The sequence below is a fragment of the Bacillus rossius genome, chromosome 1, assembly GCF_032445375.1.
Source record: "Bacillus rossius redtenbacheri isolate Brsri chromosome 1, Brsri_v3, whole genome shotgun sequence".
NCBI lineage: Eukaryota > Metazoa > Arthropoda > Insecta > Phasmatodea > Bacillidae > Bacillus > Bacillus rossius.
In genome coordinates this window covers 1,026,733-1,051,698 of record NC_086330.1, presented here as the reverse complement: position 1 = coordinate 1,051,698, position 24,966 = coordinate 1,026,733, and the positions used below count along the sequence as shown (strand labels likewise).

General features: G+C 47.4%; 1 protein-coding gene across 2 annotated transcripts in view; it reads left to right on the top strand.

Moving 5' to 3' along the window:
* Positions 1 to 9,861: 9,861 nt before the first annotated feature.
* Positions 9,862 to 24,966, top strand: part of LOC134530908 (uncharacterized) — a 35,067-nt gene continuing 19,962 nt past the window's right edge. Inside the window, exons 1-4 of one of the 2 annotated variants that reach the window (XM_063366215.1) lie at positions 9,862 to 10,200; positions 12,000 to 12,112; positions 16,016 to 16,178; positions 17,622 to 17,734. In XM_063366215.1, the coding sequence (XP_063222285.1) occupies positions 10,129 to 10,200; positions 12,000 to 12,112; positions 16,016 to 16,178; positions 17,622 to 17,734 (461 nt within the window). In that variant the 5' untranslated portion in view covers positions 9,862 to 10,128. The remainder of the gene's footprint in view (positions 10,201 to 11,999; positions 12,113 to 16,015; positions 16,179 to 17,621; positions 17,735 to 24,966) is intronic. The other variant, XM_063366224.1, reaches the window with a different exon arrangement.

Sequence of the window (24,966 nt, the reverse complement as noted above, 5' to 3'; positions counted from 1 at the left end):
GTGTCCCGCCAGGGGGTGGTCATGCAGGTAGCTCAGGACCCAGCGCCTGGCCTCGGGCGGCACGTGGGTCCGCCACCCGCTCGACCTGTGAGCCCCCCTGGTCTGGAGCGCCCCGTTCAGGCTCCGGCAGCCCGGTATCACCCCCTCCCCACACTCTGTCAGTCGGGTCCGGGTGTCGGGGTCCCGGAGTTGCGCCGCGTGGACCCACGCCAGCAGGTCAGTCATAGTCTCGGGTCGCGCGTCAGGTGCAGGAGCAGTGGGGCTTGTCAGCGCGTACAACGCGCACGGTCGCGGCACCGAGTCCTCTACCCCGCGCTCACGCTCAGGGAGGAGCACTTCCTCCCAGCCCTGGTCGTCGTGGAACTCATTCTCAGGGTCCGGATTCCGGGACAACTCGTCGGCCAACTGATTTTCACGTCCAGGAATGTGCTCGACCGTGAACGAGAATTCCTGGATCAGCATGGCCCACCGAGTGAACTTAGACTTCCGGCCCTGAGCGGAGTCCAACCAGCGGAGGCATTGGCTGTCGGTTCTCAGCGTGAATGAGCGGCCCTCGACGTGGTGACGGTACCTCTGTAGGGCCCAGACCACCGCAAGGCACTCTTGCTCATTCACGTGATACTTCCGCTCAGCCTGCCCAAACTTGGCGCTGGCGTACTCGATCACGCGCCTCTCGCCCCGGTCATCCATCTGGTACAACACCGCCCCCATCCCCTCCTGACTCGCATCCGTCTGGATGAAGATGGGGCGGCTGGGCACCAGGCGTGAGAGCGTGTGACAGTTCCTGAACCGGCGCTTCACCTGTCGCAAGGCCTCGTCCGCGGCGGGGGTCCACCGGAACTTAGTCTTCGGCGACAGTAGGTCCGTCATCGGGGCCGTCACCGTGGCGAAGTCGGGGACGAAGGACCGCAGCCAGTTGAGCAGCCCCAGCAGCTTCTGGAGCTGCTTCCTGGTCTTCGGTGCCCCCTTTCCCTCTATTAGCTCCAACTGCTCAGGTCGGGGGCGGCACCCCTCCGCCGTCACTATGTGTCCTAGGAACTCTATTTCCGTGGCCCCAATGTGGCATTTCTTTGGGGCGCACGTCAGTCCGTGTCTGGCCATACGTTCTAGCACCAATGCCAGATGGTGCGCGTGTTCCTCCCACGTCCTGGACCAGATGATAACGTCGTCCAGATAGGCACTGGCGAACTCACCAATGTACCCATCCAGAACACGTACCATCAGGGCCTGGAACGTGGCAGGGGCGTCCATGAGACCAAACGGCATGGCGCAGAACTGGTAACGTCGACCGTCTGGTGCCGTAAATGCCGTCTTAGGGCGGTCCTCCAGACATACCGGCACCTGCCAGTAGCCTGATTTTAAGTCTAGTGTCGTGAAAATAGTGGCGTCCCCCAGTCCTGCCAGTGCGTCTGTGATATTGATCTGCGGGGGCGGGGCGGGAATGGTCAGTTTGTTTATCGCCTTGAAGTTTACGCAAAAGCGTAGACTTCCGTCTTTCTTGGTGGCCAGCACCACCCGTGAGTTATACGGGGAGGTGCTGGGTTCCACTACCCCGTCACGTAACATCTCGTCAATTTGAGTCTGTATGGCCTCCCGTTCCCGGATGCCAAATCCGTATACCTTCTCAAAGGGAGGGCGGTGCGGTACCATCGGTATCCGGTGCTCCGTCACGTTTGTCCGTCGTAGCCGGTCCGCGGCCGCAAATACCTGTGCCTGAGAGGTGAGGACATGGTTGATGACATCGACGTACTCCTCTGGAACACCGTGCTGAAGGTCTTCTAGGCGAATGACTGACTGAGGGGGACTGGGGGGAACCTGGTGCACGCCGTACACCGTCCAGCGCCCCTGGGTGCCGAAGTGCATCCGGCCAGCTCGTACTTCCACGGTGGCGTCGACCTCGTGCAGCCATGGGACCCCCAGAATCAGCCCCTCGCGGAGCTCGGGGACCACCCAGGCCTCGACGTGGCTAACGTGACCAACGATGCTCATTGTTACCTGAGTGATGCCCCCTGCTGCAACGACGGCATCCCTGGTGGCCAGCTGCACCAGCTCCCTCCGCGGTGTCACTGCCTCCGCTCCCACCAGGTGGGCCGCGATGTAGGTTCGGCTGGCGGCGGTGTCCACCAGGGCCAGCATCTCCCGCCCGTTAGCGCGGACAGGAATTCGCAGCAGCTCCGGCTCCTCGGGGCCGACCTGCCCCAGCTGTGCAGTCGTCTGTCCCCCACCGCCCCCGGCCACCTGGCCGTCCGGGCGTGGGGAACTCGCGGCGAGGTCCGCGGCTCGCTCCGGCGCCGACGTGTTGACGTTCCGGTGGTCCACCTCGTCGACGACAGGTCGACGAGGCGGCTGGTCCGGCCCTGGTATAACCGGCCTCAGGGCCGCGGCGGTGGCGCCGGCAGTCAGCTGTCCCTGCACGGAGATGGCCGGCGGGATGCCTGCGCTGATGCTCTGGTTGTCCGCCCCGTCGACGGCGTATCGACGAGGCGGCTGGTCCGGCCCTGGTATACCCGGCCTCAGGGCCGCGGTGGTGGCGCCGGCAGTCAGCTGTCCCTGCCCGGAGATGGTCGGCGGGATGCCTGCGCTGATGCTCTGATTGTCCACCCCGTCGACGGCGTGTCGACGAGGCGGCTGGTCCGGCCCTGGTACACCCGGCCTCAGGGCCGCGGTGGTGGCGCCGGCAGTCAGCTGTCCCTGCCCGGAGATGGCCGGCGGGACGCCTGCGCTGATGCTCTGATTGTCCACCCCGTCGACGGCGTGTCGACGAGGCGGCTGGTCCGGCCCTGGTATAACCGGCCTCAGGGCCGCGGTGGTGGCGCCGGCAGTCAGCTGTCCCTGCACGGAGATGGCCGGCGGGATGCCTGCGCTGACGCTCTGGTTGTCCACCCCGTCGACGGCGTGTCGACGAGGCGGCTGGTCCGGCCCTGGTATACCCGGCCTCAGGGCCGCGGTGGTGGCGCCGGCAGTCAGCTGTCCCCGCAGTTGTCTCGGCATGGGGACAGCTGATGAGGAGTAGTCCCGTTGTCCCCTGCTTCCCGGCGGCATACAGGACGTTAGTGCGGTAGGCGCCGGTGGTGGTCGACGTGTTCTGTCAGTTACTGGGACTGCCGGTGGCTGGCGGGCCGGGGAGCGGCACCCAGTTGTCCCTCCGCCCCCGGTCCTGCGTTTCCCGCCTGCGACGTGTTGCCTTCGCGCGCCTCCTCCCACGCGGCTCTGGTGGGGCAGAGGCGATGCCAATGGTACGCGTCCGGGCAAAAACGGCATCGCGGCGGACGTTCGTCCCTCTCTCTCGTATCTGTCCGCTCGTGACGTCCTCCTCCTGTCGCAGCTGGTTCCGGGCGTTCCCTGGTGCCACCGCGGTCTGTTGTCCTGCGCGGTCCCGCGCCGCCGGCGTAGCTCACCACGGTCAAGTCACTGTCCGTGACCTCTGTGACGGTGACCCCTCGCGGCCCCGAGCGAGCACGGGGAGCTCTCGCGCCCCTGAGTGCCGTCCTCCACTGCGACATGTCACGTTCGATCACGCGGGCGAGGGCCACGAACTCCTCCGTGTCACGACCAGCAGCCGTCCTCATGAAGGGGCGAAACTCTGGCAGCAATTGTTCGACAATGGTTGGCAACGCCGCACTCACGTCCCCACTTGTCCCCAATCGGCGGAACATGCGTAACTTCTCGTAAATGAACTGCTCTGCACTCTCGTCCTCCTCCTGGTTTCGGCAATAAAATGTCCGCAAACACATTGCCCGCGCCTGATCGTTATCAAACCTAGTTTTGACTTGGCGCACAAAATGTCCCCACTCGGTATCAAAACTCCCGGCCATTGACCACCAGTTCCTTGCCTCGCCGCGGAGCTGTCCCGCCACTCGCGGCGTCCACTCCGCCCGTCGCACTTCGTACAGTTTTAGGAGGTGTTCACACTCCCGCAAAAACTCCCGCGGGTCCTCGTTGTCTCTCCCCGCAAACTCTGGCAACTCAAACTGCGTGCTCACGTACCGCACTACCGGCCCATCTGCGTCCGCGTGCCTGTCCCCCTGTTCCCGTTTACTGTCCTCAACTGTGCTGTCCGTGCTGTTTGCGCCCTCGGCCGCGCCGCCGGACCCGCAAACCTCGTTTTTTACGTCCATTTTCGCGGAGTCTCCCTCCTCACACAAGTCCGTTTCGAAACTGATTAGATCGTATCTTTCTTGTCCCGCCTGTTTCCACGCCATCCTGTCCTCCTGTGCTACTGATCCGCGGATCGTGAACACAATCTCCCCCAGTAATACAATACGATCCTCCCCAGCGCGTTATCTTCAGTCTGGGATACCGCTGCACCGCCGTCTTGTATTTCTGTCCCCCACGACGCGCTATCTCTCGCCGAAACGTCTCGTGTTCGCGCCGTTCCCGCGCTGCGTTATCTCCCGCCGGCGCGCCGGCGCGACGTCTCGAATTCGAGCCGCTCCCACGCCGCGCAGCCGCACCTGCTTCCGTTCTGTCCTGCACCTGCGCGCTTGCGTGCGCTTGCGTGCGCTTGCGTGCGCTTGCGTATGCTTACGGCCACACTAGTTGGGCGCCAAATGACGTCCCTCGGCTTCAGGTCCCCGTTTTCCCGTTGAAATAAATGTCCTGTTATGCCCGTACTGCCCTCGTCGGAGAGGTGTGGGTCCAGGCCAACGTGGCCGGGACCGGGAAAGGCGGGACCTGGAGGGAGAGTGAAGTGATTGCGAGGAATGTAGGTAGGTTGTCGCAAGCAGAACACGGCATTAACGAATTTCACGAGCCGTCTTTTATTAACGCTTATAAAGTCCTGCCGCAGCCTGGCGGAACCGTCGCGGAACAAGTGCCCTACCACGGCGACACGGACTCCCTGATGACGGGGCGGTTCTCAAATACGTTTCGGCGCGAATCGTAAAGTTTATTAATGCTAGGCTGACCCAGTGAGAAAGGGCCCGAAGACGGAACGCTGTACATACGCGGCCCGTTACGTAATGTTCCGTGGACGGCGAAAAGTTCAGAGACTCGTAGCACCACGTTCGCGTTGTAGAAACTGCCCGCTAGACACGTCTCCCGATGACTCGTAAGTTAACAATGCTAAGCTGATTCGCGGTGGCAGCTCAGCTGCCGTGACCGACTGCGGACTGAGCGAACGTTCAATCCCGAGCGCAACGTGCGCGGCTCGCGGAGCAACGAACACGTCTGTCTCCGCTCGAGACCAGGACGCGACTGCCTCTCCCCGCTCGCCCGCGGGCCGGCGCCCGCGGGTGGCGGGGAGGGAGGGGAAAATCGGCCGGCGTGGGAGAGAGCTCCGTCCCGCGGCGCGCCAGGCTGCAATTACATACTACGGCGAAACACTTCAGAAAAAGTTATTGAATTATTTACAAAGACATACACGAGACATTAATTACACAGCGAACTTGCACAATGAATAATAAATAAAATAAGTTAATTACACACATTCAAATCCCTTAATCGTTTACAAATATATACACACTGAAATAAAAGATAAAGTCACATAGAAAAAACACTCGTTGGCATGCTAGGGCGCACGCGGGTGCGTCCCTGGCCGTCGCACACACTGGGGTTCACTGGGGGGGAAAATAGGCCCCCTCAGGCCCGCGTCGGTGGCCAGGTACGGCCTCTGTATCTGGGAGGGTACGACGACTGTCGTCATAATGTATGTATATATATACATATATATATATATATACACACACACACACCTTAGCATTAGCATTTTCCAAATGCTAATGTATATATGCAAATATATATATATATCATGTCACATCCACCATCTTGTTTTCGTCTGCTGGAGGCCGCCATCTAGGCTTGTGACATAATAGTCGCCAACTTTTTTTATTCTGTTGGAGACAGACATCTTTAATTTCAGAACTTGCTAACAGGAGCACTAGTTATACGAAGTACACATGTCTTCTGCCTGAGTGAACTACCACCATCATTATTTCAGTAATTGCTACCAGGCTTGCTAGTGTCACATAGTACATATTACATCTATCTACTAGAGAATGCCTTTGCCATATTAATTTAATTTTTACCCGATAGAGTGCTAATCACCAGACTATCGTGGCATCCGCCATTTTGTCAGCCATCTGGGCTGCCATCTTGAAAATTTGTAACTATATAGCTAGATATTCGGGAAAGATTCCAAAATTCATCAAAAAATTCAGCAATTAATATATTCTGACTGATTCTATCGATTATTGTCGTTAGTTCGATCATGGACTGATACAAAAATTCGAATCAAAGTAAAAAAAAATATATATTTATTAATTTTAATATGGTGAAAAATCCTAAATGTGGCTTAAATTTTCCATCTACCATCCTCCAGTAAACCGATGATGACATAATGGCGGACATCTTAGAAATTCATACCGGTAATAATTAACCTAAAATTATATGGAAAAATTCTAAAAAATAATACAAACATCGCTTACTAAAATAGGATCATTTTATTATAATTTACAAAAAATGATATATTAGAGAAAAGCAGCATTATTATAAATAAAACAATTTTACCAAATTTCTATTCTACCACAAGAACAAAAACAAGTAAATTACTAGTGTTTCTCGATTTCTACAGTTTTCTTAGAGTACAAAGCGAGTCCTTTACATACATTGACATGTGTTTTCATGGCATTTTCACATAGCAGTTGATAAATCGGACACGACCATTTGGTAGTTATGCATTTCCAGTTTGAAGTCAGACTAACACATCTAGTAGGTGTTCAGACACATCCAGTTTATGGTCAGACACAAAGAGTTGATTGCTAGAAAAGTTAGTGGTCAGGCACATCCGGTTGTTGGTCAGGCACATAAATTCTATTGACCAGGTACATCCAGATGTTGGCTAGACACCTCCAGCCAGTGACCATGCATGAAATCGGCGGCCAGGAACATTCAGTCCTGTGAAATCGGAGGAGACTGATGTTGACGCCAATCGATAGGGCACCTCTTAGGGCCGTATTCCAAGACACAAAAATAAGGGTTTAGGTGTTGAATATGCGATACCTGTACCCTAACCATATTCCAAGTGCACGATAGGACACGGCCAGTACCTTATTTTTAGGGCACTGATTTTTGGTGTCCTATCTGTTGCCGTTTCGTTGCCAAAATCACGCGCATGCGCAGAGCACACTTTTTCGTTGATTTCTCCCAGATGGCTGAATCGCATCTGGCGCCATTAACTCATATATAGTCATTTTAATTATAATCGGGGGATGTATAATGTGTTTTAGTGTGTCAAATAAAACTTTATAATAGCAAAAACTATTTGATTACTTTAATGGTCATAAAAACAAACAATCAACAACTTTAAAATTACCTAGTGTGTCAAATAAAACTTTATAATAGCAAAAACTATTCTGGAATATATTTGAATAGTTTAATGGTCATAAAAACAAATAATCAACAACTATAAAATTACCTGAGAAAATTAAAATTACGCCAATTAATTCGCACGATAGTGCTGCTATCTGTAGGATTTTGGCGTAGCAAATCCATCGATGGTTGCCAAACATCCGCTAGAATGCATTGAAATCGGTTTCTAGCCTCGTACAGGGCACAGTTTATTAAAACAGTTGCTTTTTCGTTTCCTAACAGGAATTGGATTGGGACGCGTTCTGGAATACAGTCTGCGAGTTAGGTTACAGTTGTATCCCAACAAGGTAGTGCTTATTCGCTACCTTACCTGAATGTTTTGGAATACCGCCCTTAGTCGCACAGGCCGTGATGCCTCACCGACGCCTCTCAAAGCCGTGTGCCACGAACACGTCCGCGCGTTCAACATGGTGCAAAGAGTGTGAGTGCACCGAACGACCCGCAGCTAGCATCACTACCGGGCACATCGGTGGAAGGACTCCGCCGGGTGTGGCAATGTGCTTCCACCGGACTATAGCATTCGAGGTCACATGTTTTCTTCCACAGACATAAACTATGTAATATTTAATTCTTCAAACGTTTTCACTCATTAATGTAATTGTTCAACGTGCGAATATGTCCTAAACTTGGCCGCGTCTGTTCCCCGCGCGCTGAGCTTTTGGCGCGCAATCAGCAGGCCTGCTGTAGCGCCGCGGTACACGAAGTCGCCAGTATCCACAGGGAGCTCGGAGAGGCTGGTCGTCTTCGCGCAATGTTGAGAGGTCAACTTCGCGCCAATTCCGCAGCCTCATCTAGAGCGTGAGTTATGACCCCCACTGGCCGTGCGTCACCGCGCAGGTCTTAACAGCCGTCGCGCGCCTAGCGCCATAACAGCAGCAATGTCTGCCACGTACTGTTCTCCATCAAACTCTCCCTCTCACCATCATAAGCGGGGTCATCACTGAACAGCCATGCACGTGCAGAGCTCACTAACCCCGAACAGTTACGGCCAGGGGATGGATAGCACCATGTAAAGTTTGATAAGGAATAAAAAAACACGCTTCACGTAGCGGAGTGTATCATTTGTAGTGTAAGGCGTCTTGGGTGGCCTAAACAGCCCAAGGATCACCGCTACGGACACGCCCCTGCCTCCCACCTCTTGGCCAAACCCAAACCCCGAGACCCATTCCTCAAAAACTTGATAGCTTTGACGGGGAGGCAGCCGGACCGGTGTCAATGTAACCAAGGCCATGGCAGATATTATGCACGGTGGACACATATTGTTACAACTGTAAATCAGATATCGGCAAATAATTCTACAATACTAACTTCAATGCTTTGATGTCAGGCACCAAACACTTCTCTACATTTAGTAATGCCAAAGCTCTCATGGTCAAAATGTTTATGATGAGAACCCTGCATGGGAGCGGCTCCAGGGCCAGCAACACGGGCAACCCCGCTGCTTGCAGGGCACTGCGCTGGCCCTATTCTTACTGATGCACCTGGAATGTAACATTTTTGCAATTTAATTTTTATAATCATATGTACTCATTTTATTTGAATTCTAACATTTGTAACCCTTCCATATCGGAAGGAAAACCAGATGTCTCAACTTTGAAGTAAAGGGGAATGCAATAGTGTTTGAGAGCACAATGTTTATTCATGGCCTCAAATAAACTGAGGGCATTTAGCAATTACAATAATCACAAAATCCATCTTAAATACAAAGATACCAACTTTACCTGTCTATTTCTGTAAACACTAGAAATATCCAGTGTGAGCCGAAACCTAAACAACATGGGCCTTAAATCATTTTTCATACAAAAGCCTAACAGCAAGTGGCACATGCGTCACACATCACTTGGCAAACTACAAACACAGAACGTTACTAACTACGCCTGTGTTCTGACACTGTCAAAAATCATTTTGCAAATTTTGTTCTGATGGGCTGACGCCTCGTCGCCAGAAGCAAGAGATACACAACACGGACATCAACATTAACATGAAAATGCTAATATGTCTGTTTAAATGGATTAACAGTCTTAGTATGACTGAAACAATATTTAGTAGAAATAAAATATATTGGTAATGGTAAAAACCTAATAAATCATTGTTCATTTAATAATATACGTGCAGGTGTTTCCGCAGAGGATGAATATTTATTTGTTGTTTAGACTTCGCTGCTATAGGCGTCCTGTGAAAAACTCGCCCATGAGAAACATGTTTTTTTCGAGGGAATAAAAGGTCTTTATGTTTCTTTCCTTGCTTGTAGTATAATAATACTTAAATAGGCGGCGCATAAGAGTACCTTCAAGCATGAAGTGACTATAATTTTATTCTTATTGGTTAATAGTTAAATACTGTGTTTCAAAATTATAAAGTGGTTTTATGACAACAAATAATTTTAAGCATTTAATGATTTTGAAATTTTATGGCAGTGTTGGCTGCATAGAGATATGTCATAAATACATATCGTTAGTTTATCTTGTGGATTCCATCAGTAGTCAGTGCTCTATGGTTTCGAAATAAACTTAAATAAAGTAAACACTCAATATCAAAGAATCATATAATTATGTATCGATTATTGATTAACACTATAGATTATAGCCATATATATTGTCTCTGCATGTAAATAATATTTGAAGCAATTTTATTCAGTTACATCGCCGTCTAAAGACGCAGTGAGCGTGGAAGCGTTCCCAAAGACTTGTGCCTGTAGGCACCATAGAGGTTTGAAAGGGGCCCAAAGAAGTGGTGTGTGGAGAGGCAAGTGGCCCTGAGATGTCAAACCAGTTGTGGTCCCTGTACCAGGCCAGTCTCCACAGACTGGAGGAGCATGAAGATGTGGATGAGGTGAGCTGCATGACTTGAACAGGGGCCAGGAGGAGAGAAGGTGTGGATGTTGATGCCGTGAGGGCATCACTGCGATTTTGTACAGCAAATTAATTACGAAAATTTGCATGTTTATTTTGTTCTTTTTCATGTATGTGTCGATATTTAACTTGCTTCATTGTCACTTTTACCTTGGGCTGCCTTGACTTTAATGTTTTTTATGTTAATAATTTACATTTTCAATCCTTATGTTATTTATGATGGATGTCCAAAAACCGGATCTTATATTTCGACTTATTTGATAAATTATTATTGAGATGTGCTAAAGGAACTCTGAAGTCGATATCTGAACCGGAAATTCTAAACAATTTAAGCCCAGTTGCGTCAAATCATAACTGTATTTTTTCTTCACCAGCAGATTGAAAAGTCTTCCGCATATAAATCCAAACAAAGGAATAGGGCAAATTGTATGAATAAAATATGAATATTATATTTACTTTCATATAAATATAATCTTCCTCGATTAATAACATTATAGTTTCTGTGGTTATATCTATAACACTCATTGGTCTCACTCCTCAGAAACAAAATAAAAATATTAAAAACCCATACAATCCGCAACTGTGACTCGCCCACCATCGACACCACCTTAACTCTTTAAGGCCCGGTCCCGCCAACGTAACACCGTGACCACACACAGCTCCACTCGTCACCCCACCATCTCTCTCTCGATGATGTGTAAATGGAACACACAATAAGGATGGGCCAGTGAAGCAAGTTGAGCGTCACTGCTATCACTGGTCGTTGCCTCGGTAGCCGCCAGACTGTGACCCTGTAGCATTTATTTGACTATCCATCGTTATTAATAGAAAGGGTTGAATAGAAGCGTGGCTTTAGCATTATCTCGACAGACAATAAATATGTCATCGAAGACTCAGCACCATTGTGCCACAATATTTAAATTAGTCACGTCCGTGTCACAACACCATCTTTCTGCAATCTTTGCTCAGCACCAAGTCTTAACTCGTTCATCGTCATCGCGCCACCACTCCTAGTGCTGTCAGCTCACTCTTCCACACTCCATGGGTCTGACATTGCACAGTGACAGATGTAAGTCAAGTCTGGCATGAGAGTCATGTGTTTACCACTTGGCACTGTGAGGCCTTAATTGTGAAGCATGCTCTCAATCCAAAATTTGTTTAGTGGGTAGAAACATAGTGTTCTATATGTATGCTTAAATCATGTTCCTTGAAAAAAATTTCAAGCATAAGCAGGCCCTGAAACACCCCATCTCTCTTTTAAGAAATATTGGAGCCCTCACAATACAAAGCTAAACTTTTATAGCATTATAATTGGTTTTTTTTTTTTTGGCAATGTTAAGGATTAATGACATTGAGTACAACTTCAGTATTTGTGACTCAAAGTGTAAAAAACTATTACATAGGTACCTACTAAATTCAACTTGCATAACACATAATTTTAAAATTTCACCCTGATTTTACTGAATTTCACAAACACAATACATAATTTTCCAAATAGCTTATCATTAAAGCAATAGAAGACACAATAGTCATAACCCAAATATAATATCCACTTCTGAATGATATGACAGAAACTTATCTTGCTCAGTAGGTATGTTGAAATCATTCTAATTCTATTACTATTAATTCTCAGTAAATATGAATATCCCTCATAGCAACGTACCTAATACTTATATTTGTCTCACAAAGATACTATGTCAGCAATAACTTCATGCTGATTGCCACCACATAAGCTGTATACTCCTAGTGAAAGGAGGGGGTGTGGTGGTGTTCTTGCAGCTGAAGCTGCAATTGCTGCACACATGGGTAGCTGACCTGTTGGCGCAGAATGCCTCGCTGGTGGACGCGGTGGAAGAGCTGGAGGAGCGAGCTATAGCACAGCAGCTGGTCGGGTGAGGTTATGTCTGCTCTTCTGCTGGCACATCTGATTGCTGCCTGAAGAGAGGGCTCGGGACCACAAGCATTTGTCGGGTGAGGTTATGTCTGCTCTGCTGCCGGCACATCTGATTGCTGCCTGAAGAGAGGGCTAGGAAACACGAGCAGCTGGTCGGGTGAAATTATGTCTGCTCTGCTGCCGGCACGTCTGGTTGCTGCCTGAAGAGAGGGCTAAGAAACACGAGCAGCTGGTCGGGTAAGGTTATGTCTGCTCTGCTGCTGGCATGTCTGGTTGCTGCCTGAAGAGAGGGCTAGGAAACACTAGCAGCTGGTCGGGTAAGGTTATGTTTGCTCTGCTGCTAGCACGTCTCGTTGCTGCCTGAAGAGAGGGCTAGGAAACACTAGCAGCTGGTCGGGTGAAGTTATGACTGCTCTGCTGCTGGCACGTCTGGTTGCTGCCTGAAGAGAGGGCTAGGAAACACGAGCAGCTGGTCTGGTGAAGTTATGTCTGCTCTGCTGCTGGCACGTCTGGTTGCTGCCTGAAGAGAGGGCTAGGAAACACTAGCAGCTGGTCGGGTGAAGTTATGACTGCTCTGCTGCTGGCACGTCTGGTTGCTGCCTGAAGAGAGGGCTAGGAAACACGAGCAGCTGGTCTGGTGAAGTTATGTCTGCTCTGCTGCTGGCACGTCTGGTTGCTGCTTGAAGAGAGGCTAGGAAACACGAGCAGCTGATCGGGTGAGGTTATGTCTTCTCTGCTGCTGGCACGTCTGATTGCTGCCTGAAGAGAGGGCTAGGAAACACGAGCAGCTGGTCGGGTGAAGTTATGTCTGCTCTGTTGCTGGCACTTCTGGTTGCTGTCTGAAGAGAGGGCTGGGAAACACGAGCAGCTGGTCGGGTGAGGTTATGTCTGCTCTGCTGCTGGCACCTCTGATCACTCACTTCGTGATCACAGGTAGGTACTAAATGTTACACAGCGTGTATCCGTGCTCTCCCACGGTTTTAGCTTCATGTGGGCATTCGTGAGAAGATACATATTGCCAGCATGCTGGCAAGGATTCGCCCCCCCCCCACCAATTCCTCCTCCCTACACGCTTTCATCACTGCGGGAGGGGATGCATTCGGCAGGCCTTTACAGAGCGCGCCACAGGCGTCCAGCAGTTTCGCCGTTGCAGACATTTACCTCTAGTATTGCCCTAAGAATGTTCCGCAGTGACCAGCCTGTTAAAATTGATGAATCATAGCAAGAGGGTCCGGGGTTGTCCGACTGGTGAATTCCTTATATTCCAAGCTTTTTTACTTCATAAAAATTTAGGTTGATAAATGCCATTTTCGTGATATTGTTGGGTTCAGAAAAGATTACATGCGGGTACAGAGCAACTTAAATATATCATACTGACGTAAAATGTACTTTTTATTCCTTTCCTGCTCAAACAAAAAGTGAAAAATCTCAATAACTTTTTAAATGATAGTCATAGAGGTAAATGTCCACAATGTCTTTTTTCCAGCATCCAGACGGCACCCTTAAGCACACTCTTTTCTGCACTCATCACTTGAATGGGTCTAGTGTGCCAAGATCTCAGGCGAGAGATTAGAATGCCCTTGACCATCCGCTCATACCAGTGTAGTTTATACTGTCTGCAGTGAGAGATCATTCAAGAAATTAAAACTGACACTTTACAATTCCTGGATATTACATTGATCTAGGGAAACCTTGTTACTTTTTCTCTGCTAAATGCAGTCTCTCTTTGACCAATAATCATCAATGAAATGTAATATCTGCATATGTAAATATTTTTTTTCACAGTGTCATGTGATTTGGATAAAACTATGTACATATTATTGCCGTCACCCGACCTATGTGAAAGGCCCGGGGGGTACCTGACGGGCGCTACGGGCGTCGCGGTGCTCTTGTTGTCCGGAGGGGCGCCAGGCTAGCGGGCTGCTAGGCCGTTGGTGTTGGGTCGTGGGTACTCTGCCCCCGCGTGCCCCGCCAGGTACACGGCTTGAATCTACCCTGAATGGTTCTCCCTTGATTGTGAAGGCCGCTCGGCCGTGTGGAGGACGGGAGACTCCGGAAAATTAGTATACACGAGGTGGTGAGAATTACCTTTAATCTAGTCCCGCTACAAAACACTCACCAACACTTGGCGACGTCTAGCCGTTACACAATTAACACAGAAAAAACATAACACTACGCGACACTAATGGTTACCGCGGCAGTCTCGCGGGACGCGGGTCGATGCTCGCTGGAGACGGCCAGCGCCGAACATTAACGGGTGCAGGGGGGGCTCTATGAGCGGGCTCCTAAATTCGGCGAAACACTTACATGAGTGATACGGTCTGCAGCGCGGTATCACGATGAAGACGGTCGGGATAGGCCCGGTTCCGTAAAATACGTGCCGAGTCGACGTGGGCAGCTTATGAATTAATAATAGGTTTAAATTTAAATATTTAGTGCAGAATAAAATGATCACAGAATGAAAACTTGGATGCTGCCCACGGACACACGTCTGTTCCCGGCGCGGAGTGGTTCGAGACTGCCGGACATGGCCGCCTCGCAAGGAAGTGAAACTTTCTCTTCTTTGTGAGTCGGCGTCAAAAAACTTATATTAACTTAATTTGCTCTATTATAAGCTAAAAACACGTTTCAATTAAAAGGTAGCACCTGGTAATTGTGTGCTTAAGGCTTAACAACTGTTTTATAGTAGTAATTAATTATTTGAATTGTGGCATCAAGTTGGCGACTGTAAATTTATCAACATATTGTCTCACTGTGAGCCGTTTTAGTTGGATTTCTTCTAATCTAACACGATCATAGTCACGGGCATTTTAATTAAGGCCAGTGGCCGCGGTGACTGTTAATGAGGTTTGTTGTCTATTGAGGTCACGCCTGGGGCGCTCGCCTGACTCAATCCGGCTGGGCAAGGGGCGCGCTCCGAAAACGGGATACGGTACTGGCGGTGCGGAGCACGGGCTTAAAGGCCATGGTCGGTACGACGTCATTATAATATAGGCTTGTACTTTGACTGGTTTATTCGCGCAGTATGTTATGGGATTTTAAACTATGAACTAATGAAATCTGCCAGTAACAATTTTTGTCACAAATATGTTCGGTTACCATCATTTCTAAAAGTGGAATTAGAAATTTTTGGGGAATTAAAATAAAGCACTACAGGGTTTCTACTGTAAGAATGTTACAGCGAAGTCAGGGGATTATGTATGTGGGATTTTCAAGACATGCTGTATCTTTTTCACCCCGGCTATAATGTTATTACTGCCCATCATTACCCATAATAAAAACCTTTTGCTGCCTCGAACTTTTTTATTTACCAAATTTATTCTATTGCAAAATTTGGTAATATATTAAACTGCCTTCACAATTTATATATTGTACCACTCTCAGGCGAGAGTAATTAATGAAAGGATAGTTTCCAATATCTTTAATAGGTAACTGCTCCCTTGAGGATGGCAACTGCAAGGTCGACCGAAACGTCGGTGAAAATTTCGCTTTCGACGTGGCTAGAACCTAGGAGCTAAGCAATTTCAGACTAAAATTCACTTTAAATATTGATGTTGCTTATGCGATTTCACAGTGTATTTCCTTCCAATTGCCGCAACAGTTAAGTCACCGAGTCGATGCAAAAGATAAGTTAACGTTGTACGATACTAACATTTTTTGCTGGTTAGCTTGTGTGGATAAGAAGTAAGGAAGCGGTAGCACTTACCCTAACCCACTATACGCCTCATACTGTATTAACCAGCTCTCGGTGTTGCTTCAGGGGTTGAATAGGCACGGCCAGAGTCTTGATTGTATTCGACCAGCTTGCTAGCCGAGTGGCTTACAAACTGGTGCGACTACAGCTAATAGTCTGCCAGGAAACACAAGCCAAGTGACAAGCGACAAGTGACAGCTCTTCCAGGCAACAGCGCGGACTGGAGGACTCGGCACCAGAGGAACAGCGCGCGGACCACTGGCCAGTGACCTCGGGAGCAGCACGGGGCCCACCGAGGCGCGACCTAGGTCCAGACGCTGCTGGTGACAAGTCAGAAAGGCTGCCGCCGGAGCCAGCCTCGAATGACATGGTGACAAAATTCAAGCTAGCGTTTTAGCACACCCTCTTCCCCTCACGACCTCTGAAGCAATGTGCAGAAAAACTGAGGACACTCGAGTGTCTATTGCGTGTTTGAAGTGTAAAGTATTATTTAAGCATAGTTTTAAGTTTTTTGTTGAAGGTCATTATTTTATTATTTTATGTACACACTAGCTTATGAACCCCCGGCTTTGCTCGTGGCAACTTGAGGATATTGCTGATTGTGCACCACTGTCAGACATTTTTGTGAATAATTTTGATACTTTTAACTAAAAAAACACATTAAATTTAAGATATGTTTTAAGATTGCATTCATAACAAAACTGAATAAGGTTTAAACTGGAAATGTCGTGAATCGACAGTGTCCTGCCTGAGACAGGGTCTACATGTGTGGAAAGGGGCTGACACCCACGGAAGCCGGCTGCCCTGTCCGTGGCAGAACGCTTGAGGGGAGATGGGATGGGGTATAGTCTGCATTGGTGGGGGGAACGGGCTGCTCCGAGAAAACTTACAGGCCATCGCATCGGTCGCCACATTTCACACAGGTTCGACTCCATCGGGAATCGAACCCCGGTTCTAACCACTCGACCACCGCAAAAAGTAAAAAAGTAATATTAATGAATGTTACATATAGTTGTAGTACGACGATTTAATTATCTTGATGTAATCAAACTTATCGCTTTTTTTCTTTTCTTTTTATGAGATAGCCTGTTTTAAAATTTGTAGATCACGTTCGCATTTAACTTAAATTTATATATTGTGTCATCTCTGACATTTCCACTTTCATTTAATTTTATTATATGTATAGAATGATTAAAATTAACTTTCTCATTTTTTCACTTCATTACAGACATCAACATTATTTTAACATTATTGAAGCAATCGCTTCTTAATTTCAAATACTAAAGATAGATAATAATGTTTAAAAAAGTAGTTTGTGGTGTACGTACCACTTATTGTTGCGAAATGTATCACCAATTTGAAAGTATATTCCATGACCAAGTACGACTCCATTACAGTTTTATTATGTATTTAGGGGAGATGTGTTTGACACAGGTACTTGGAGATACACTTTATCTGGGAAATAGACGTTAGTACCGCCTCACACCAGTTCAAACTTAAGAGAGTTAGCTCATTATTCAATTCTAGTACACTTATAATTTTGTATCAACGATAAGCAAAATCAATGTACACTTAAAAAGGGGTTTATGTTATGTTTAGATATGTGATATGAAGAAATAAACTAAAAACTGTGCAATGATAGTATAGTGTGTAATGTCTAACATAAAAAAATATTTAAAAAATAATATGTGTTTTAATAAAGCTGACCAATATAAGTTCTTACCTGACACTGGCTTAATAACCTGCTTCTGCCTCACAAATCTTCATTGGAAAAGGCTGTGAATTTGTTCTGTTATCTTCTGAATGTTCTCAGTCAAACAATGATATCGAGGCCTGCGATTCGCAATTGTGTCAACTAAGAAGAGAAGTGAAGACCCTCAAATGTTATCTGAGTGATGGGAAAGCTGCCATAGTCGAAAAGCTCATGTGAGTTATTGACTTTATAAGTTAATTAATTATGAAATAATTTCCTTATACCAAAGGCATATTTTCTTCACACCTCAAGGGATGTTAGTGCAAGATACTGCATTAAGGACAGGGAGTTCTGTATGCAAATCCTAAAATTACCTCGTATAATAGCCAACTGAACTAAAATAATATAAATTTAAGATTGGTTGTGCCATCATACGGCGAACAGGAGAGGGAATAGTTTCCATAGAGTTGTTGTCTAAAACTGTAGCATTGTTACCTGGCAACTATGTCCCAAAGCATTGCTCCAAGTGACGTCGTCCCGACCATGGCCTCTAAGCCCGTGCTCCGCACCGCTAGTACCAGATCCCGTTTTCTGAGCGCACCCCTAGCCCAGCAGGAAGGAATCAGGCAAGCGCCTCGGGCGTGACCCAACTAGACTCAAATAAACTTAGGGCACAAAACCCCGGGGGCTGGACCCCACAAAACAATTAAGGAACAAGACATTAGGACACAATTAATAATTCACAGGCATTAAACAAGTGCGTCGTAGCTATCCCGTGCACCGCACACACGGAGTAGGCAACGAAACTCATTATCAGTCACCGCAGCCACTGGCCTTTATTAAAGTTCCCATGACTATGATCGAGTCAGATTAGGAGAAATCCAACTAAACAATTCACAGTGAGACAATATAATAATAAATTTACAGTCGCCAACTTGATGCCACAATTCAAGTAATTAAATACTATAAAACAGTTGCTAAGCCTTAAGCACACAATTACCAGGTGCTACCTTTTAATTGAGCACCTGTAACGTATTTTAGCTTATAAGAGAGCAAATTAAGTTGATATAAGTTTTTGGCGCCAACTCACAAAGGAGGTGAAAGTTTCCCTCCCTTGCGAGGCGGCCATGTTCGGCAGTCTCCAACCACTCCGCGCCGGGTCAAGATGTGTGTCTTTGAGCAGCCTTCAATTTTGTTCCACCGATCATTCACTCTGCACTTGATTTAATAACTAAACCTTTTTTAATTTTTGCTGCTCACGTAGACTCGGTGTTTATTTCGCGGATCACGCAATTTACGATCCTGGCCGACTCCAGCCAACTCGTTTTCGTCAAGACCGTCGCGCATACGCCTGCCGACTACAACCTCACGTAAGTGTAGAATATATTTTAAGAACACGCTCATTGAGCCCCCCTAAGATAGTTAACTTTCGGCACTGGCTGTCTCCAGCGAACTAGTAACCACATCCCCACGAGACTGCCGCGGCAAAGTCACAGTGTTATGTTCGGGTCGTGTTTTGTTTTGTAATTAGCGTGTGTTAGTGTAATTGTACAACGGCTCAGACGCCGCATAGTGTATTATCATAGCTTTTGTAGTGGTTCTGCCACCGCGTAGTGTATGTGTAGGGAATACAGCGTACCCATGCGTACAACGAGAGAAGTCTGTGGATTAAAAGCCAATTTAATATAAACAGTTTCGTCTACGATTATTCCGCAACATTCTGTCCTTCACACGGCCGAGCGGCCTCACAGCCAAGTAGGGAATTTCAGGATAGATTTCCAGCCGCGTACCTGGTGAGGCACGCAGGGGCAGAGTACCTACGACCCATCACCAATGGCCTAGTGTCCCACTAGCCTAGCGACCCCGGACAACAGCAGCACCGCGACGCCCGTAGTGCCCGTCAGGTACTTCCCGGGCCTTCTACAGAGGCCTTAGATAGATAGATAGGATGCCTTAGATACTAACAAATATGTTAAATAGATGCTTTTATTTACTATTTGTTTACATACTTATTAACTCTCATACTTGTTCAAATTAGGCATGATTACATGAAACTGATTATTTCACAATTAACATTAGCAATAAATTCTATCAAGAAGGCAGAAGTAACATAACTATCATTGGCCATTCCTCAACATGGCTACTGCCCAAGTTGTAGTAATAGTTTGGACATGTATCTGAAATGTTGTGTCCTGAACTGTGTCTAAGATAGTGCCTTACTTTGTTCAAAAAAATGAGACAGCATATTGAACCTCGATATACCAAGCCCCTAGTCAAGTTGTGATAAGTGCAGCGAAAGTAATAGTGTATGTGCAAACCACCCTGTGAACTAACATACAACCTCCATGTGCTCTAAATCCAACCACACTGTGCACTTACAACCAACCTTCCCTCCCGCCGCACATGTTCATTTGCGACTATCAGGAAATGTTGCTGCCAACAAGTACTGAAGGGTCACCTGCATTAGGAGCGTTCCCATGGGCTTAAATCTGGGACACATTCCTTGCTAGCTGCATGGCCGGAACATCACCCACGGTTCCTTTGTTGCTCTTAGAGTGTGTTGAAGGCTTCCATGAGCTTCATGGGACAGTGTAAACAGGTGAAGTACATTCACGTGAACCTTCAACTGCGTGTAACACTATCCTAAAAATACTGAATAAATTATGCTGAATAAAAGGTTTTCAAAGAGGTAATATAACAATTATAGCCAAGGATGGATGCAAAGGTTAAATTAGCAAGAATGAATTTACATACATGTCGTTTAATCCTGGGCAAAAGCCTCACGTAAAACATTCTTTCACATACAAGAGTAATACTGGGTTTTTAATAATACTGATAGCAAGAAAAATTAGCGGTACAAATGCCACGGCACGTGAACACATATCCATGTTTTCTTTAGGATTAAATACTTAATACATAATAGAAACTTGATAGATACTTGATGGATAGAAATATTACAATTAAGTATTAACGCTTACACAATGTCGTGAACACAGACATGCCTCATTAGAGAATACAAAAAAACGTCAAATGAACATGCAGGCGACCGCGGCCTAACCTACACTAGGCGGTATAAGCTTACTGTAAAGCATGATAAAGCATGATATAAAAGGAAAATTCACAAATTAATACATTACATACATTACGTAAAAACAAGTCCTAACGAAGACTGTAGACCAGACGGGGAGAGACGTCAAACAAACTATGCATGGTACTAATACAAAAAAATGATCAAAGAAAGCAATAAATGCCAAATAGAATTTAGACGGTGACGGCCGAAATGGAATTTATAGTAGAGCTATTACCAAGTACCGTTTACATTACTGTAAGGGTCACCACCTTACAACACTTACGTGCATTCTCCCCGCTGTCACACACTCTCTCTAAAGCAAGTATCAGACTACATGCTTAATTCACGACCAGCACCGACTGACTGCTAACGAACAAGAAGAGCCTTCAAGGCATTACACCTAGTTTTAATTAAGCAAGAGGGCGCCACGCGCATGCGCGGACACCTCACGAGGGGAAGACAAAACACAGCACTGGACGCAGAGAGGGGGGGGGGGAAGGTAGGAAGGGAAGGAGCGCCGAAGTCCGCCGCGCGGCGCGAAGTTCAAGTGACGCGCACCGACCACTTCAACTCCCCCACCCTTGACGAACGCAACCGCGAGCCTCGCCAACCAAGTCACAAGGACTCGAGGAACTGCAGGTCCGGTCACAACACTCTTGAAGTAACTCAAATGTCAAGTCAACACAATTCTATGTGTGTATAATAACAAAAGTGTATCTAACTGACGATTTCTTGAAGTGAGTTCAACACATTTCTCTGTGTATACAAATACAAACAATGTTTCTAAATAACAATTTCTTGAAGTGAGTTCAACACATTTCTCTGTGTATACAAATACAAACAATGTTTCTAAATAACAATTTCTTGAAGTGAGTACATGACTGGCATAATTTTCCGTGTAGGACACCTAGCAAGGATTCTCAGTGTATCCACAGAAATAAAGTGTCTTCAGCGTTTCCACTGAAATAAAGACTCTTCAGCGTTTCCACTGAAATAAAAACTCTTCAGCGCTGAAGAGAAAGTTTAGAGTACGGGACGTCCCTAATAAATTCAATATCGGACAGCATCTTCTTCATCCCAGAGTAGCAGGAACAGCATGCCTTCGCCCAGCGCGACACCAGGGCAAGAACGGCGGGCGTCCCCACCGCCTGCCCACGCTCGACGCCTGGCAGGCAGGGCCATCCGAAGCGGCCGCTGCAGAAGAGTCAGTCTCCGCACGCGTCACGGCCCCTCACCGGCAGGAGACGGCGGCGACTCCATGCCACCGCTCCTCATCGGTGACGTGACGGCGACCAACGTCCCAGCAAGCAAGTGGCCTCGCAGACACGACGAACCCGGCGGGCGGCTGCGGTCACGCTATCTCGGGCAGGGCGAGGAGCGTCGGGTGCGCTGCGGCGCGAAGTCCTCTTCTGGGCGTGGCGGGAGCATCGGTGGGAGGAAAGGAAAAAAAAAAAGAGAAGGAAACACGAACACCCAAACAACAACAAAAAAAACTAAGTCCAAAAAAAGGGAAAAAAAAATTATTGATGAAATTTCTTTAATTGACCCACATGGGCCTTTTTATATTTTCTATTACCAGAAGGGTTACGCAATAGGACCGTGTTGTCTCCCAAAATTTTATCAATTACAAATGGCCCAACAAAAGCAGAAATCAATTTTGAATTAACATTATCAGCCAGTTTTGGCAATTTAAAATTCTTTAAGAGAACCAAGTCATTAACAGCAAAACCATGAGGTCTCCGCGTAGCATTATAAGAGGCGGCTACAGCCTCGCGGGCCTTCTTAAGATTACAACTCACATCGTCAAGCATGGCCTCCAGGGAATCACTGTCAGACGCGAGTTCCAGAGGCGGCAGTCCCCAGGAGTTAAGCAAAGGATGGGTCAACTCACGGCCCATGAAGGGGATGGAAGGGGGAAACCCTGTCGCCATATGGACAGCAGAATTAAACGCCACGTTGATGAATTCAAGGTCACTGTCCCACAATGACTGGTCATCCCTGTAATAAGCAGTTAGAGTGGCTTTAAGCACCTTGTTTACACGTTCAGACTGATTACCCTGGGGGCAATAGGGACTACTGTAAATGGGTTTAATAGCCCATTCAAAACACATATCCTTAAATAATACAGACCGGAAGTAACGGGCATTATCACAGGTTATCATAGCAGGAGCACCAAAAAATTTCCACACTTGCTCTCTTAAGGCTTTAACAATACTAGTCGCCTTCATATTTTTTAAGGGGAGTAGTAACACAAATTTGGAAAAGATGTCCAGAACCACTAGAATGCAAATATTTCCCTTTTTGGAGCGTGTAAGGGGGCCAAAAATATCCATATGCAGAACGTGCCATGGAGCAACCGGGGGATCCGCACAATACAGGCCAACCTTGGCACATTGCGGGGGTTTAGAAACCTGGCAGTCAACACAGGACCTCACGTGGTGACGCACGTCTGCACGTAGTTCGGGCCATGCCAGATGCGCGCTGATGCGGCGGAACGTTTTTTCGATACCCAAGTGAGCACCCAACAATGAGTCATGAAAGTATTTAAGAACCATCGGACGAAGGGAGGCAGGGACCACTGCCTTCCTCTGCTTGCCTGATTTCCCTGTGTAATAAATTACACCTTGTTCCTCTACGTAGGGCGTAACAGTGCCATGATGCAAATCCCTGCGTATGTGAACGCACAGCGGGTCATCATTCTGACAATCACGGATACTAAGAAAAGACTCTGGGAAGACCTTGCACACCGCGGCACTAATCGGCTCAGAACAGGATACTGGCAAGGCACTGGTGTCAAACTCCTCAGGGGTAAACATCCGTGACAACGTGTCAGCGACCACATTGTCACTACCCTTAAGATGGTGTAGCTTAAAGTTAAAACGGGACAGCCGTAACACCCAGCGCCCTAATTTCCCTAGCTGGTTAGGATGGTTAAATAACCAGCTAAGTGCCTGATTGTCAGTGTACAGGTCAAATTCCTGACAGTCCAGGTACGAGGCGAACTTCTCAACGCCGAACAAGCATGCAAGCGCCTCCTTCTCATACACACCGAGACGCCTTTCTCCGTCTGTCAACGATCGGCTAGCATAAGCTATGGGGCGTAATCTATCATTTTCGAGGTGACCTAAGACGGCTCCTAGAGCAATACTAGACGCATCGACCTGAAGTGCGAACCTACGCTGAAAATCCGGAAGGATCAAAACGGGAGGAGAAGAGACAAGGGCCTTAAGATTATCAAAGGCTTTCTGTTGCGCGTCACCCCATTCAAAGGCTGTGTTTTTCTTGCGCAGCTTATTCAACGGACCACAGACCGCAGCATAGTCCGGTATAAAGCGTGCATAGTAACCTGTCATGCCTAGGAATCTCTGAATTCCCTTGACGTTTTTAGGGGGCGGAAAATTAACTATGGGTAAAACCTTGTCAGGGTCCATAATGAGCTTTCCCTTAGAAATAATGTAACCAAGGAACTTAACATGGTCCTGGGCCAAACGAAGTTTGTCAGGATTAACAGTTAACCCAGCCGCTCGAAGACGGTCAAACACTTGAGTTAGATGTTGTTTGTGCTCTTCTAAGCTAGCGCTATAAACAATAATATCATCAATATAGTTAAAGACAAATTTATACTTCAAATCAGAAAGAATATGGTCCAGCACGCGGCTCATGGCCTGACTACCAAAAGAAACTCCCATGGGCACCCTATTGAACTGAAATTGTCCCCAAGGGGTAGAAAATGCGGTGTATTTACGGCAATCAGGATGCAAGAGGATTTGATGGAAACTGGCGTTCAAATCGATGACGGAAAAAATGGCTGCCTCTCCTAGGTGTTGTAGAGCGCTCTCTACCGTCGGTAATTCGTAAGAGTCCTGAATGACCTTATCATTTAGAGATTTGAAGTTGTGAACCAAGCGAAATTCTCCAGCCTCCTTTTTAGGAACTAGAAAAGTAGGCGAGCTAAAATCAGAAATAGATGGGGCAATGACCCCAGCTTCCATGAGGCGATCAACAATAATCTTCATTTTTTGTAGTTTAGGGGGTGATACTCTGTGGCCTTTGGCCTTAACAGGCGTGCGATCCTTTAAATAAAACTTGTAGGGCAATACATCACACCTACCTATACGACTGTTTATTACGTCAGGATAACGACTGAAAACGTCCGAAATCAGAGAGTCTCTGAAGGTCATGTCACTCATGTCAGGACAAGACATGACTTCAGGGGCGGCATTCTGCGGAATTAATTTAATTTTTAATGAAGGGTGAAAGCCAAAAACAAGATGCTGATTAGCCACGTCAATCAAACAACGAGTTTTCCCCAGAAAATCCAGACCAAGGATAAGTGAATGACACAAACCAGGAATAATGTAAAAATGCCAGTTCCAGGAAAATCCGGCAATTTTA